This window comes from Lycium barbarum, chromosome 2 (assembly GCF_019175385.1).
Source record: "Lycium barbarum isolate Lr01 chromosome 2, ASM1917538v2, whole genome shotgun sequence".
Taxonomy (NCBI): domain Eukaryota; kingdom Viridiplantae; phylum Streptophyta; class Magnoliopsida; order Solanales; family Solanaceae; genus Lycium; species Lycium barbarum.
Genome location: NC_083338.1, coordinates 153508517 through 153523104, shown reverse-complemented (window position 1 = coordinate 153523104; position 14588 = coordinate 153508517). Strand labels below are relative to the sequence as shown.

Sequence of the window (14588 nt, the reverse complement as noted above, 5' to 3'; positions counted from 1 at the left end):
CGGAGGAGAGGCGGGCCAAAATTGGGTGTCAACAGATAGTTCAGAGGCCCTACGCAAAGGGAAGACATTGGTTTGATTGTTCTTGGCACCTGCTCGGCATTGAGGTAGGTTACAGTCTACTTTAGTTAGACTCTGATTAGAGAATCGTATGTAGTTGTAGAAAGTGACGGGGATAACATGATAGGCCTTCGGGCATGAAGTGGAGGTGAATTCCAATTAGGTTGGTTTTGTCAGCTGTTATGTGGGCTTGTCGCCAAATGTGTTATTTCCGTGATTATCACTTGTTTGTATCTTCGTCACATACTAGTTCACTCATCACATGAAAAGGAATGGTAATATTGATAATTGAACAGTGGACAGTAATATGACTTGTACTTGTTGATTTATATTGGTGATATTGTTGAGACTGATATCATGCATGGCATGCTTTCCATATTATTGTTGTGATGATTGGTGAGGTGAGTGATTGAGAGACTCCGAGGTCTTTGCCGGAGATGGAGAGTGACAGAGAGACTCCGAGGTGTTTGCCGGAGATTGAGAGTGATTAATATCCTCCGAGGTTTCTGTCGGAGAGCACGAGTGGTACATGGACTTCGCGGGTCCCCCATGGGTCATGGCTTTGAGGCACTGCCCTTAGCATGCGTGTACGAGAGTGGAGTGAGAGAGGTGACTATTGCATTGCATTGCATTCATCCACTCATATATTTGACTGATCATTTGGTGAATTATATCTGTCTTGGTTGATTTCATGATTCCTTTACACTTTACTTGTATATGATACATGACCATACATGTTTGCTCTATATGCTACTTGTTGGTTTCAACTTCTTCATGCGTTATCTAATCATTGTCGGCCTATGATGCTTACCGGTACAAGTGTTGTACTGATACTACTCTTGCTTCACTTTTGTTGAGTGCAGAGTACGATCCAGGTTCCAGTTCTACACCCCGTGGCTGATACGCGAGGGTGACATCTTTCAGTCATTCAGGATGAGCTACTTGGTCATCCGTGGCCCCTGAGGGACCTCCTCTATTTATTTCTGTTTTCGTATTCGACAGACAATATGTAGCCTTCGGGTATTTTCAGACTTATATTCCGTACTATGTTAGCGCTCTTGTACCCTTTGACCAGATTTTGGGGTTGACGTGACATTTCTAGTTATGATAAGCATTTAAGACTTGATAACTTATTCTTATTTATTTTTTCGCTTATTTTACTTGTTATTAGTACTGTGGTTCGCCTACTCGGAGGGACAGTGTAGGTGCCACCACGACTCGCGAATTGGGTCGTGACAGAAACGCAAGACCCCGAACGATAAAAGGGGATGTCAGTACATTTACATTGTACCGGTATCTAAAGCAACTGAATGAAATAAACATGGCACATGAAATAATAAAACTGAAACTGAAACTGTAAGCTGAACATGATCATAAGCATTATCTGACATGAATAATTTTTAATATGAGTAAAAATATTTTAACTACATGTGTATATTTGTATCTTGTGGGAGAGCCATAGCATAATCGACAACATGAAATCACTACGTGGGTACGTGGAGTCTGGTACCTGGCCCGACCAGCAGGGCAGCCCCCCACCTTGCCAGGGTATGATACATAAGTATGACATGAAAGGATCTAATTCAGTTGTTTGAAGGTGTCGTCCTAATCTGGGCGGATCGACCCTTACCCGATGTTAGCATACGTAGTTTCAGGTTGTCTGAGCCTTCTCGGTAAACCTATGCTACTCCAAAAAATATGAACATTGATATATGTGGCATCTGAGCCCATGATTTTTATAACATAATTTGTAAGTATGACTTGTTAGACATGATTCGTAAACATGATTCGTGAGTATAATATATCATGAATATAAGTATATAGCATAACTGGTATGAAAACATGAAAAACATGTAGATTTTCATGAAGATAAACACAATAGTTCATATCTTTCATTTAAAACCTATGGAATGCAAAGCATGGACATTCATCAATTACACGGATTCCCAATAACCATGGTACATGTAACTTAGGGTCATCATGAATTAGAGTAGAAACCTTAAATTTGTGGAACTTTGTTTCGTGGATGAACGTGGCGTGGGGAAGAATGATAACATTCCCACACGGGGATAGAAGCTTTACATATCTTAATCGCTCAAAAAACTTATAATAATGGTCTAAACTTGGAGAAAAATCCCAAAAGCTTCAACCTTGAATCCTTGAGATGGGTTTCCTTAAAAACCCTAGGTTAGGAACAATGAATTTCTACTTAAAATTCATGAATATGGGTTAGAATTCACTTGAAAGGCTTGGAATAGACTTACCTTGGTGTATTAGAATGATAGGAGGAGAAATCCTTCTTGCTAGGGCTTAAAACGATGACAAATAGAATAAAAGACTGAAAAACATATTTACATCGCCCCCTGCATCTGCAATTGTACAGGCATAATGTACAATCCATATAAACTTAATGTACTTCAATTGTCAAATTCCAGAACATGCGATTTTTCCATGCCTTGATACAGACCCAAAGTACGGTCCATACTTATTTGTACGGTGCTAGGTACAGGCTTTATAAATTGTACGATCCGTACAACCCCACCATAATTTCAAGGGGTCTAGATACGGTACGTTGTACGGCCCGTATAATATTATACGGTCCGTATAACCTGGCGTAAAATTGATACTTCACTGAACTGAAATAAATTCTTAACTCTAACACTCCCGATCTGGTTTTCTAAGTCCTGAATCATGAACATATCTTAGTTTGAGGGTACGAGGTGTTGCACTTCGTCACTAGGAAAACTAGGATCAAAGCAGATTTTCTCAACACACTTTGGTCTATCGTACTCAAGGAGGAATTTGAAAAGAAAAATAAGTGCTTAATTTGTTACGCCTCAAATCTAACTCTGACGCAACAAGCATCCGGTGCTAAGGAACCACATCGAAAGCACCTTATAAAGATAGAAAAACACAACTAATGCCACGTTATCATTAAAGGGTTCATTATGGGATATTACGATCAACTCACAATTTCTTTTTCTTTTTTAAAAACACTATAACTTTTGATTAATAATCAATGCTCACAAGCCAAAGATCAATATTTAAGGAGGAATTCATATCCAATATCCCAGCAAGTCAAGGCAATGACTTTAGCAAATATTACCCACAACTCTAAGAATAATGAACAAAACAACCCCATATTCAGGACAAAACCTTAATATTAATATGGCAAACGAATGCTAAACGGAGTCCTACGAACAAGCACGTGGGTTCACCAAAATTTGGATGATAATTCTTGAACTGTTTTGATTTAAGTATTGATTCAGGATCTTATGAAATTTTGATGATTGACAAATATTGTACAAGTGACAATTAATGTACAACAAGGATAAAGATGTACAAAGAACTAGATCCTTAACAGAACCCCAAAAGGAACTGGTAAAGCAGGCAACACTGATTGATGCAGAATTGTTGAGAGAACCAAGTCATTCAGACAAGAACCAGAGATAAACAATATAAAAAATATCTCGATATTTATTGCCATTATGGGGATATTTTGCAATTACTCATGATATTTTATGATTTCTCACGATATTTTATAATTTCTCGCGATACTTTCTGTATTTCTCACAATATTTGTGCGATTTCTCGTGATATTTTGCAATTACTCACGAGATATTGCGATTTCTCCCAATATTTTGCGAGAAATAGCAATATTTCCGCTATTTCTTTGTAACAAACAGGACCCATTTGGCCATAAAAGTTATTCACCCGAATAATTTTTCACTTTATGTGAAAATCAGTGTTTGGTCATTGAAAATTCTAAATCCAGCTTGAACTTGTATTTCAAATTCGAAAAATATCTTACAACATATTTCTAGCTTACTTTTCACTTTTAAAATTATATTTAAATATATTCAAATATGACATTATATTCCATTTTATTTTTTTCGAAAAGTATAACCAAATATAATCAACTCCATAAATTTCAAATAAAATGATAAAAAATCTATTTCCTTTAGAAATCATTAACTTCCATAGAGTGTTTGCGTAGCGAGGTGCAGCCACGTATGCCACACGATATGGGCCAGAAAAATAATGGAATAATTGAGAAATTCAGCAATAACTTTCATTCGTTGTTGCTCGTCACACAGCATTCGCCTGTACCTTCTCCAACCTTTTCTAACTACGATGAGTTCATCGTTCACGGCCAATCATCATATTATGGTGCCTTCCTGCGCCGATGCTGCTTTCGGCGGACGAAGAGTTAAATTAAGACTAAGTGTTCCTCGAGCGGCTCTGGTGGAGGCCAGGCCTCAACAAGTAGCAGCAATCAGAGATGATGTTACAGGGGCTCGTGCCCTTCAAGTTAGCAGAGATCGAGCCGACGATATGCAAGCTGAAGCCAGAGCTATGGCACGTTCTGCCGGTGCTTCTGTTTATACCCCTGAATTTTTGGCCGCCAAGTATGGCTCCAGCCCAATCAAGGTAATTCACTAAATACTACTCATTGATTTCACGAAATTGAGATGCAAGTCCAATTTGTTTGATTGCTTCCTAGGTGCTGAGAAGAGCTCTTCAAATATTCAACGGACTTGGCTCATTCGCACTAAAAGTATGGCTTGACCAATTGAACGGGGAGCTTGATCGCAAAATGAGATTGCGTGCCATTGAGCTTAGGCAGACTTTCACCAGATTGGGCCCTACATTTGTTAAAATCGGCCAGGGTTTATCCACCAGGCCTGATTTATGCCCACCGGACTACCTTGAGGAGCTCTCTGAGCTGCAGGTATTCTCGCCTTGCTTGCTGAATGCCTTTTTTTTTTTTTTTTAAATGCCTTCCTTGTCAAAGTTCCGTGGACAAAATTTTGGCTTAGTTAGTATAGTACCTGTGGTGCTGGCAAATGGGCGGGCTAGGGTAAATAAAACTCAACAGGTCCATATTTAATACGAGGTGAAAACTGGTACATTGATGCAAGTGTCAAACCACATCTTCTTATAATTTTTCGCAAAAAACATTTCGTGCATTAGAATCCCTGTTTTTCTTTTATATTTTAACTATGAAACAATGTTGTCAAATACCACCAGCAAATCTAAGAGGCAAGCATTTACTAAACTTAAAATTTTGTAAATTTGGGAAAAGAAAAACTTTAATATGTAAGGATTTAACCCCTCCACCAACTCCGTGGCTACTGTCTTACAAGAAATCATGATTTCAGTTCCATTATAACTTTTCTAATGTAATTAACAGTTGGAGTTAAACTTGCAAGAATTTTTTACTGAACTTTACAAATACTAAAATAAATTAATGAATCAATCTTCACATGAACCTCAAGTAGCATACCCTCTGAATCGTATGAGCTAAGAACTAACAAAGAAACTACAAAACTACAACCTAAGATATTCTTCTGCCCCACTGTAAAAACCTTGTACATAATTAGCAACAAACGAAAGCCATGAGAATACACACACAACCCAAGCACCATCACCTTTCTTGATTTTGGCTCTTCTGCTGTTAAAAGACAACATAAACACATCTCTTGATTAATTGTTTTTTACCCCTCCTGCATGAAAGATACTATCATCAGTTGCTATTTCCCATAACTATAGTTTATTCTCAGAAAAAAATCAATAATACCAAACCTGTAATGTTGTAATGCAGAGGCTGACAACTTAAATCAGTAAAGGACCTAAAATGACACCCCAATGCGGAGGAGCAAATGATGGAAAATCAACACTCTTTTGAAGAACCCAATTTAAATCTAGAATAATAAGTTGTTACGCACATATAACCATTCGATGCTATTGAAGTCCACATGTCCGATGTCAAGCAAACTCTACCCGGAATCACTGCAGGCTCTTTTTTGGACATTCTTTTTCTCTTGCGTACATCTTCAAGATATCTGACTTAGCTGTACTTTTGTGAAAGTGCCTTCTAATACTATAGAAGGTTAAGAGTTGAATGCAAGAACCTTTTGGATAATATTTTTGTGGCAGACTTTAAGGCTGGAACATCAACTATGAAGCATCATACACTCATATTCCAAAAACACAAATGAGCTTCGGCCTGAACCAATTGATCAAGAAATACTCTGAGAAACTGTACATTGCCGTATTTAGGCATAATTATCACAACGGGGCCTTAAGGCCAAATCAGATAATAATTACTCCTACATTTCCTGTATTATTCTCAAATAAAAGTGTGTAATGGACTCAGTCAGTATTTTGTTGAACGTCCTCCACTGAAAAGGAAGAAGAGAATATTCATTTCACATTATTTAACTGCAAAAAAGCCTTACTAATTTTCATCCTAGCAATAGCACCATTTTATATTCCAATATTGACATACCAACATCCAAATTTGGGAATTCCTTTTGGGAAAAGCTAATTCAAGAGAAAATTCCAGACCTAACTTGAAAGTAAATGATACAATCCCAGAAAAACCCTGTAAACAAGAATTATCACAGGAAACAATAAGAATCTGCAAGACTTCTTTCTGGAAAAAAAAAAATGAATTACATGCCCGGTAAAATAAACTCAAGAAGCTAGAAGTTCACATGAGAGTTGAGACGCATTACAACAAACAATGAGAAAGTTCAAGCCTTTATCTTCACAACATATTTTATCAGATTGAGTAAAGACTTAAGACATGTAAGAGCAAAGAGACCAAAATGGTATGTTTTATCTTCAAGTAAGTACCTACTTTGTGGAGTAACGAAGATCAAGATTACAGCCGTGAGTCTGCGATGAATATCTGGAGATGTTGTTCGCTCGATTGTTCATCATGCTATGATGCTATTTCTAGGGTTTTGACCACGGTAAAGGGAGAGAGATGCGAAGAAAATGATGCGAATATGCTAAGGGAGCTCACGCCTGATCTATTATCAAATTGGGTCTAAAATGGTTTTCTAAACTTTCAGAATATGGTCCAAGATTTCAACCCATATTTCACCCATTTTTAGTACGGTTAGTTGGGTTGAGCCCATATTTGACCCAACTCATAATAATTGGGTGAGTTGGGCGTTTCATTAGTAAAAGTTGGAATTTTGCCTGGAATAGTACTACTTAAGGACCTAACATTCTCAGTAAGGAAGTTAGTCTAACTATGGTTTGTTCAAGTGTCAGGTGCGCCTTGTGCCTCATTGAAGCAACACATAAGTTATACGCCCTTATCATTTGGTTTCTCTAGTATAAGGAAGGTTGAAATACACTAGGCAGTGCTTTGATTGCCAAAGTGTTTGCTAATCACTATTTATCATTTACCTTACTTTGTCTTGTATCTTGGGTTCATTGACTTTCTACTGAAAACCATGAGATATAACGTGTTATCAGCTTGTAATGTTTATGCTTGAAATACAACCTTTGATCGCCCCAACAAACTTGACCTTCTTAACTGAGCAGGATGCCTTGCCAACATTTCCAGATGCACAAGCATTTTCATGCATTGAGAGAGAGTTGGGCCGTCCGCTTGATACCATCTACTCGTCTATATCTGCATCACCTATAGCTGCAGCCAGTCTTGGTCAAGTTTATAAAGCTCAACTTAAGTACTCGGGCCAGGACGTTGCTGTGAAGGTGCAACGGCCGGGTATCGAAGAAGCAATAGGATTAGACTTCTACCTTATAAGGGGAGTAGGCATCCTGATTAATAGATATGTTGACATAATTTCAAGTGACGTTGTTGCTCTTATTGATGAATTTGCTCGCAGAGTTTATCAAGAGCTCAACTATGTACAGGTTAATTTTTGAAACATTCTCTTAGTAATTCCTTAAATAGATGCATATTAGATGATTTAACTTTATATATGTATATGGAGTCAAGGTGGTTAGCTGCAGAGTTGATAAGCTTCTACCACATTCCTCTGGGTTTGAATGTTAATTTTGACAGGTTAATGCAGGAAGGGCAGAATGCTAGGAGATTTAAAAAGTTGTACGCTGACAAACAAGATGTCCTCGTTCCTGATATCTTTTGGGACTACACAAGTGGGAAGGTTTTGACAATGGAGTGGGTTGAAGGTGTCAAGTTGAATGAGCAAGAAGCTATTGAAAGGCAAGGGCTGAAGGTTTTGGATCTGGTAAATACAGGCATCCAATGCAGTCTCAGGCAGCTGCTTGAGTATGGTTATTTTCATGCTGATCCTCATCCTGGGAACCTTTTGGCAACACCTGAGGGGAAGCTTGCTTTTCTTGATTTTGGGATGATGAGTGAAACTCCTGAAGAAGCAAGATTTGCTATAATTGGTCATGTTGTTCACATGGTCAACCGGGATTATGAAGCTATGGCTCGTGACTACTATGCTTTAGACTTTTTGTCTCCCGATGTGGATGTTTCTCCAATTGTACCGGCATTGCGTAACTTCTTCGATGATGCACTCAATTCAACAGTGAGCGAGCTAAACTTTAAAACACTTGTAGATGGTCTGGGTGCTGTGTTATATCAATATCCCTTTAATGGTGAGTTGCTAGTCTTGCAATCAAATGTATGCTGATCGATAGTTAAAGTGTTTAACAGTATTAGCTACTTATCCAATAAAAAGAATGTTTAACAGGATTAGTTACTTCGCGAATTAAAAAAAATGTTACAGCTTAGCCCATAGCATAACGGAAAATTTGTTTTGGCTTTCTTGCATTTTCAAAAACTTTAACGAGACATTGTTGCAAGTAATAAATTAAGTCAATTGTAGTATCATGCCTAACATTGGCTGTTTGAAATTCTTGCAGTTCCGGCTTATTACGCGTTGATTTTGAGATCTCTCACTGTTTTAGAAGGTTTAGCATTATATGCTGATCCTAAGTTTAAAGTACTAGCTGCTTCATATCCATATTTTGCTAAAAGGCTTCTTACGGATCCTAATCCATATCTGAGAGATGCTCTTATTGAGTTACTTTTCAAGGATGGGAAATTCAGGCAGGCATCACTTTTCCCTTTTTTTGCTTCGTCACTAAACTTAGTTCATTTTTCTGATGGGCTGCTAACAATGTGAAGCTCTTACTCTTGATTACTACAGGTGGGGTAGACTTGAAAACTTGCTTGTCCAGGGAAAGAAAGACCGGGACTTTTCTGCAAAAGATGCGTTGCAACCTGTCCTGAAGTTGTTGTTGCGTCCAGATGGTAAAGAATTAAGGGATTTGGTTATTAAAGAGGCAATTCGTGTCAGTGAAGCTATTATTTTGGGTTCAGTCATTGAATCATTTAATTCTGTTCCTGGTCCCGTGAGGACTTTTATTTTCAATGGAAATGCAAGTGGTCCCTTTACAATAAGCGCTGCTGAGCAACAGAGCTTAATGGAACTTAGAGCACAGGTGATTAAGATATGGGGACTATTGCAATCCTCAGAGAATTTTGATCCGAATCTTTTGCAACCAATTTTGCAGGTTAGAAGCACTCTTTTTTCGTGGAATGTAATTTTGATAGTTGGATATATATATATATATCCATATATATAAACGGATATGTGTTTGTATGTGTGTGTGTGAATCTTTTGTTTTGAAACGGACTTGCTCGTTGTTCTTCATTTAGTGTGTGGGTGGGGGGGGGGGGGGGGGGGGGTTGGAGAAATGGCTTTGTGGGATCTCTAATAATGTTTAGCCAGGACATGGTGGCCCATATTCTGGGTTTGCCATCTTTTTTATGAATCTTGATACTTGTGTTCTATACCACAGGGATTGCATTGCTGTGTTATTCACCATCTTCAAGTTTCTATGATTGGTGTTCGGTTCAAAACATTGAAAACTGTTTTTCTTTGAAGTTCCTAGATTTCACAAAAAATGTGTTTCAACCTAACTCCACCGAAAGATTTTGGGTTTCTGCAGATAGAGTATGTGCTTGTTGCTAATTGTTTAATCATATACTTGAGCAGGTACTTCAAGAACCAGAAGCACGCAGTATTGGAGGGCGTGTAGTTGGTGGAATATCTCAACGTTTTGCTGCGCGCTTACTGCAACAAGTTCTTCGCGCTCCTGAAACAACTACGGCTGCTGCATAATTGTTTCTTGAACTTTTATATAATGTAACTGATGTTAGTAAATCTGTATTGCAAAAAATACTTTGAAACGGTAACAGAAAAACAGAAACTGGGCAGATTCTGCAAACTGTAGAAAACGAAATTAGCAGAAACTGGAAAAAGTTATATGAACAGTATGTTAAATTATATGGAGAATCTAATCGAGCTCACTGAATTCACAGTGTGTCCTTAAGGAAATTATTTCCTCAATGTATCCGAGATGTTGGAATCTTTCCTCCCAGGATAAAACGATTTACTCACCAAAATAGCGATACAGCAAATTCTGATGACGACGAACCACTCGAAGGTAGTATATCACACAAGAGTTTTTAAGAAGTGCAGAGAAAGAAGAAGAATATCAGAAATTTTCGTAAGTAAAAATTTTGAGGATCAACGAAAATATATAGCCATTGAAGCACTGGTTGGGAAAAGGTTTGCAACTTTTCAGAAAAGGTTTGCAACCTTTCAGAAAAATTTCGTTTAAAAAAAAACAGAGGGAAATTTTAAATTAATCCGGGAAAGCAACGAGTCGCGGGTCACTAACGGGTCAGGATCTGGAAACTTTAATTAATTAATTAATTAAATAATAATTAAATAACTAAAATTAAAGGAAATTTAGTCCAAAAAGTCCAAATTCGAAATCGAGTCGAGCAGCGACGACGGCGCTAGGGGAGACCCTCTTCTTGACCCTTTAGCAATAAGAAGGAGTGCTTCTACCTTTAAGTAGGAGAACTTTTCTTTCCACCACCTATGAGGGACAAATGTTTATTTCATAAAGCAAGAGGGAACAACTCATTTTCCCTCTATTTCCCATTTAACCTATCAATTAAACCCAATAATCCCCCACATGAATGGGGAATGGCTATAAGATAAAGGAATGCACGGACAAGTGTGTGATATACAAGCGAAGATTAATTGCATCTGAATAAGTAGGTTTCGCTTTGAACTTTCCGTAGTGAACTTATGTCGGATATACTCGATCAATCGGTAGATGTGATATCTTTAAACCGTCGAACTTTATTGTATACCACAATTAACCCTCAACCGTCTATGGTTCTCACGGTTGTGTTCGTTTCATCTAGGGGTGGGCATAAATACCGAAAATTGAAAAACCGAACCGAACCGAATGAATTCGGTTTTTCGGTTTTCGGTGTTTCGGTTTGGTTCCGATTTTTTTAAATAGCAAATTCGGTGCTCGGTTTGGTGTTCGGTTTCGATTTTTTGATTTTTCGATTTAACCGAATATTTAATATAATATTTTTTTATATCAATATCATTATATCAGTCATCACTCATCAGATTACTCCAGTCCACTCCTATCAGACCCAAATTAATTATCCTAGCCCAAATTCATTTCACTAGTAAATCAACCCTAGTCTCTACTCTCTACTCTCTAACAGTCTAACGTCATTTCCTCTTCAGCTCTTCTTCCACAAACTTATTCTCTTCTCCCACAAAGGCACAAACCAGTGAACCATTGATCTGAAACCAGCGTTTCTGCTCCCACAAACCAGCGTCTCTGCTCGACTGCTCCCATATTCTTAAGGTAATTTTATTTCCTCATAATTTCTCATTTTTAGGCTCCCACAAACCAGTAATTTCTTATTCAGACGAAATTTCAATTCCCCCAAGTTTTAAATTATACAAGATGGTAGTGACAATTTCCCCAAGTTTGTAATCTCAATAAATTTCCTCAATATATCGTAGAGAAATGGGTATGTCGATATCCAAGTTTGTAAAAATGCTATGGTATTTTTTCAGATTCGTTGTGGTATTTTGCTGTGGTATTTTTTCAGATTTGTTAAATTTTCTTAAATTATCAGCGGGTTAGGACCTAGGATAATTTCTTGCATATTTGTTGCTTTTTGCTTGGTTCTGTCGAGTGTTTGTTGAGCTGCTCTACTGTTATAGAGCTTTATCTTATAGTTTCTCTTTTAAATTTTTTATAGATGGCGGATGAAATTAGATTAAGTTTGGCCGGTTCAACTGATAGCGTACCTAATACAGATGATAGCAATGACAACTCACTTAACACCGAGCCCCAGGTAACAAAGAAAAGAAAGAATATGAAATCTAGATCAGATGTTTGGGAGCATTATGATAAGGTCGTTGTAAATGGTATTGTTAAAGCAAAGTGTAGACATTGTAAAAATCTTTATGCAGCTAATACATCTGTAAATGGAACAACGGGATTGAGATAACATATAGCTTTGAGGTGCCTACCATATAAAGCCAAGATTGAAACTAGCACTCAGAAAAAGATAAATTTTGCATCTACGGATGAGCATGAGCCGCGTTGGGAATTTGATCAACAATTAATTAGGAGGGCTTTAGTTGAGATGATAATTATAGATGAACTACCATTTAGCTTTGTAGAAAAGGAAGTCTTCCAGAAGTTTATGCAAGTAGCCCAACCTTTATTTCAAGTTCCTTCCCGTAGAACAGTAACAAGGGATTGTTATGAACGTTACGATGAATTGAGACTAGATTTGAAGAAGTCTTTTAGAGAAGCAAAAGCAAAAATTTGCCTTACCACTGACACATGGACATCTGATGTGCCGCGGATTTGTGGCACATTCGACGCCTTTTTACTATGAATTTTGGTTGTTTTCAAGTAAGTCTGGTTCTGGTTAATATGTTTGGTTGTGATTTAGGAAAACAATGGCCCAAAAGCAAAAAGCAAAGAACAAAGGAAAAATTGGCCAGAAATGAAGAATCGACGTTTCGTCGATCAGCCGATGAACCGTCCTTTGAAGCGTCGATAAGCTCGATTTTCCAGTGATGACAAAGTTGAAGACGACAAAGGACGGAGACATCGACGAAGCGTCGAACTGATCGACGCTTCGTCGTTTGTGTCGTCAATCAGGATCTGTCAACAAGAAGAGAGAAAGACGGAATACTTGACGGAGCGTCGAACTGGTCGACGGCACCGTCGAATGGAACACATTGCTGAAGGTACAAAGGACGGAGAAATCGACGGATCGTCGAACGATCGACGGTCCGTCGATCTTGCTATCGGGGGAAATTTTGTCAGTCGCTGTTGTGCGTTTTTTGGAGCCTATTTAAAGAACATTTTAGGTTTTTTTTGGCAGCCAATTTTTAATTGTAACCACGTGCACAAAGTTCCATTGGTGGGTGAGCATTGAATACTCCCCTTTTGGAGCTTAGTGAAGACAACAAGATTCCATTTTCCATCATCTTTATCACACTTTGTAAGCTTTATGTCTCATTTATTGCTTGCTACTTTTGAGACCATAATGTGTGAGTAATTTCTTTAATCAAAGTTGTGGACCCAAATGATGGGTGCTATGTAATGGGTGTCTAACATTATATATATATATTGTTGACACCCAATTTTGTCCCGCCTCTCCTCCGAAATACCTATTTACGCTTCTAATATTTTTTTTGAAAAATTAAAAATATATATTTATATTTCTACTATAATTATTAGCCTCTTATCAATACCGGCGTTTCATTATTCTATTACAGTTACTATCCATCATTATCATCATTATTATTATTATTATTATTATTATTATTATTATTATTATTATTATTATTATTATTATTATTATTATTATAATTCACATTTTTTTTATCATTTCGGCATTTTACCAGCTTACGCAGACGCATCGCATTTATCTTTGCATAATTAAATAATAGTGTTTATTGCACGGCTATTACAACGCCATTTTTTATTATCTGAGCACTAATGATTGCATATTCTATGTTGAGTAATATTTTAACACAAGCTATTTAAATAGATGTAGTAGCCCAATCAACTCATACTATTTTCGGACTAATTCACAAAACCAGTCCACATTTTAATACCCAATCCACATTTCAAATACCATCCCAATATTTCAAAACGGACCAGCCCAACCCAAATTATTACCCGACCCGACTGGCCCAAATTTTTTCCTAAAACCTAATCCTCCCTCCCGCTCCCTTCTCTCTCCTTATCTCCCTCTCTTCTCCTCCACGCCCACGCCTCTGCCACTCCACCATGCCCTGTCCCCCCACGTTGCCACTGCCACCCTACTTCTCCTGTTCCCCACTCCTCTGCATCCTCCACCTCCGTCTGTCCCCCCCGCTCCTCTCTCTCCTTCTTCAACACAAAAACCTAAAGAACCCTATAAATAGTGGTGGAGTGGAATCGAAAGAGGGGAGGATTTTGGATTCATGAAATTACCCCAAGAAAGGAGGATTTTTTTCGATTCATGAAATTCCCCAAGAACAAGTTTGTTTAGCCGCAGAAATCCCCTAAAGTTTTGAGTTCTTTCGATCGCTTCAAATTCCCGTCTAAAATTATTAAGTCTTCATCAGTTTTAATATCGTTTGGATATTTATTCGAAAATAGAAGATTATTCTGATTCCCTTTTGGTTCCTGCAACTGATTCGAGTCCGAGTAAATTTGAAACCGGAGTCTGTAGTGTTCCAGTGGATATCGAAGTCCCGCACCCACTTCGCTGCACCCGGAGAAGGTCAGTCAACACCCTTTTTATTTATTTATCCATGAATCGAGCACCTTCTGCTTTGTGTTATGTGTTTTTATATGCTTTACATGTTTGTTAGTTAGGCAGC

General features: G+C 37.8%; 1 protein-coding gene across 1 annotated transcript; it reads left to right on the top strand.

Moving 5' to 3' along the window:
• Positions 1-4124: 4124 nt before the first annotated feature.
• Positions 4125-10151, top strand: LOC132628285 (protein ACTIVITY OF BC1 COMPLEX KINASE 3, chloroplastic). The gene is made up of 7 exons (XM_060344082.1): positions 4125-4488; positions 4562-4789; positions 7402-7737; positions 7899-8454; positions 8722-8908; positions 9009-9375; positions 9861-10151. The coding sequence occupies exons 1-7, from the start codon at positions 4192-4194 to the stop codon at positions 9984-9986; spliced, it is 2097 nt and encodes a 698-aa protein (XP_060200065.1). The 5' UTR covers positions 4125-4191; the 3' UTR covers positions 9987-10151.
• The last annotated feature ends 4437 nt before the right edge of the window (positions 10152-14588 follow it).